Source organism: Spinacia oleracea, chromosome 1 (assembly GCF_020520425.1).
Source record: "Spinacia oleracea cultivar Varoflay chromosome 1, BTI_SOV_V1, whole genome shotgun sequence".
NCBI classification, from domain to species: domain Eukaryota; kingdom Viridiplantae; phylum Streptophyta; class Magnoliopsida; order Caryophyllales; family Amaranthaceae; genus Spinacia; species Spinacia oleracea.
Window position 1 is genome coordinate 108,557,732 of NC_079487.1, and position 2,689 is coordinate 108,560,420.

The 2,689-nt window shown below is 34.7% G+C and overlaps 1 protein-coding gene across 1 annotated transcript; it reads left to right on the plus strand.

Annotated features, from left to right (window-relative positions):
* The first annotated feature begins 376 nt into the window (after positions 1–376).
* Positions 377–2,208, plus strand: LOC110786747 (LOB domain-containing protein 15). Its single transcript, XM_021991324.2, has 3 exons — positions 377–445; positions 593–881; positions 1,428–2,208. The coding sequence occupies exons 1-3, from the start codon at positions 432–434 to the stop codon at positions 1,917–1,919; spliced, it is 795 nt and encodes a 264-aa protein (XP_021847016.1). The 5' UTR covers positions 377–431; the 3' UTR covers positions 1,920–2,208.
* Positions 2,209–2,689: the final 481 nt, after the last annotated feature.

Below are 2,689 nucleotides of genomic sequence, written 5' to 3' on the forward strand. Positions count from 1 at the left end.
CTAAATGAGTAATGTTGTGGCAACATGTACATCATTGTTTGTTCAGTTGTAATCTTTCAGTTCGTGGTAGAGAAAGATATAAACTTCACCACATTCTGTTTCTTTGATTTTTTTTAATTATTCCTTACAATATTCACTAATTCACTAAAGCCCGTACATCAATCAAGACAATATACTCAGAGACAGTCAAGTTCATCACCAACAAACACAACTAGTAATCAAATTCATCTTTAAAAAATAAGGTAATAAGCTAACCTTTTATTAATATCCCTAATTAATGTATTAATTCCACTTATATTTTATTGAATTTGCTATTAACTTGCCTTTTAAGCACTCCTTTCCCTTTCATTTTTTTTGTTCATTTTCTACTTCAACACCAAACTTTCTCTCTCTAGCTAAAACCCCACTTTTCATACCTTGAGCATGCCTGAATGTCCAGAGAAAGGTATCAATATACTCACATAATAATATACATGAAATTAAGCCCATATATAAATGTACATAATAATACTACATAGTAGCATGTATAAAATATTGTTGATGAATGAAACTAGATTTTTATTGATTATGGTGTTACACAACCTTTTGGCAGGGAGAGATTTGATGAGATAGGCAAGAAGATCAAGAGAGATAACGACGCATTTTCAAGAGGAGGAGGAGGAGGAGGAGGTGGTGGTGGTGGTGGTGGAGGAAGGCGGCATTTTCAGTTGGGTCCTCCCGGAATACTAAACACAACCACCCCTTGCGCCGCGTGCAAGCTCCTTAGGAGAAGATGTGCTCAAGAATGCCCCTTTTCACCTTACTTCTCCCCTCATGAACCCCAGAAATTCGCCTCCGTTCACAAAGTTTTTGGTGCTAGCAATGTTTCTAAGATGCTCATGGTAATTTTTTTATTTTTTTTCAAACCCTAGTTCAATTTTCCTCCCTAATTAAACTCAAGAATCGCAAATATAATTTTTACATGGACTTACTTCGAAAAGGAAAATTATTTTCCAATTTTTTTTTTTTGGGTCTTTGTAGTAGGTTTGATATACTACGTATTACTACGTATCATTAAGGAATCAAGTCCAATTACCTGTTTCAGTGGTGATTGGGGCTGAACCTGGTAGGGAGAACTCGTATTCGATCCCCCAACGACAATTGAGAGGGTACTGGAACTTATCCATCCATAACTCGCTCCAAATCCGGATTAGCCCTAAGGGTGAACCGGGTGCTAACAAAAAAAATCTATTAAGGAATCAATTGATCAAATTTAGTTAACTGAATAAGATCGGTTCAAACTGTTCCATAGTCCTTTTATTGTCATAGCCCCTATAGAATTAGAATTAACAATAAAAAAAAATGTTTTTTTTTTAATTAGAACTGAAACAATAAACCGTATAACCTAAAGAAATTTATTGATGTGTTTATGATGAATCTATATATAGGAAGTGCCAGAGAATCAACGAGCGGACGCGGCCAATAGCCTGGTGTATGAAGCAAATGTGAGGCTTAGAGATCCGGTTTATGGTTGTATGGGTGCAATTTCAGCATTACAACAACAAGTTCAAGTTTTACAAGCTGAACTTAATGCAGTAAGGGCTGAGATACTTAAATACAAGTATAGAGAAGCTAATCATTTATCCAACAATATTATTAGTACTAATAATAATATTAATAATAACCCAAACCCATCACCCTCTTCTCATGATCTTACTTTCTTTTCACCTGGGGCGGCGGTTTCAATAGCCGTGCCACCACCACTAACACCAGCAATTCCAACCCCTTCACCACCTCCTCCACCACCGCCGCCGCCGCCTCCTCTTCATAATATTCCTCCCCATAGTTCTTCTTCCATGTATACACATGAACCCTCATCTTCTACTCCTGATCATGATCACTATAGCTCCATTTCTAATGAAGACATCTACTTTGGTTAAACATAGATAGATCTGATCTTAAGGTAACCAAAATTGATAATCCCATTATTAATTATTGTTTCTTTCATTTTTATTTACAATGTAATAATTAAGATGAGGATTACAAAATCCAGATTCTAGCTTTATGTTTTTTTATTGGGAATTGCTGATTAATTTGTCTATGTAGAGAGGAGTTGATGTAAAAAGCCCTTATTGGTAATTTATTCTACCTCAGGAGTAGATATTTATGGTTGAAGAATAATTATTTCATTGCATAATTTTTATCCCATAAATTTATACAAATATTAAATGAAAACTATGAAATTCTTCCTGTTTTATACGTAGGACTTTGAATATGCAATTTGGTATGTAAGGGGTCGTCGCTAAAGAACAATACGAATTGGGTATAAACCTAAATCCGCAACACTACCAATTAAACTAATTTATACACTACAAGAATTTGTATCTTTAACGACAACCTAATTATATCAGGTCAAAAATCTCATCGTAAAAGTCTTTTGCGACGGACCAAACAAAGACGGGATTTGCGACGGGTTAACGACGAGATTTTTCATTAACGACGACCCCCTTTTATGACGGGTTTGTGACAGGAAACCCCGTCAATAATCAATGATTATTGGCCTTAATTTAGCGACGGGATTTCCATCATTAATGATACAATTTTTTATAGTGTTGATATCCAATTACCCATTAATTTCTCTTAAAACAATTTATACTTACAAATAAAAGTTAATATTGAAAATAAAAACACGATGTTTGTACATATATAC

Coding starts and splice junctions, on each gene's coding strand:
- LOC110786747 (XM_021991324.2), top strand. Junction 882..1,427: donor ATGTTTCTAAGATGCTCATG/GTAATTTTTTTA, acceptor ATCTATATATAG/GAAGTGCCAGAGAATCAACG.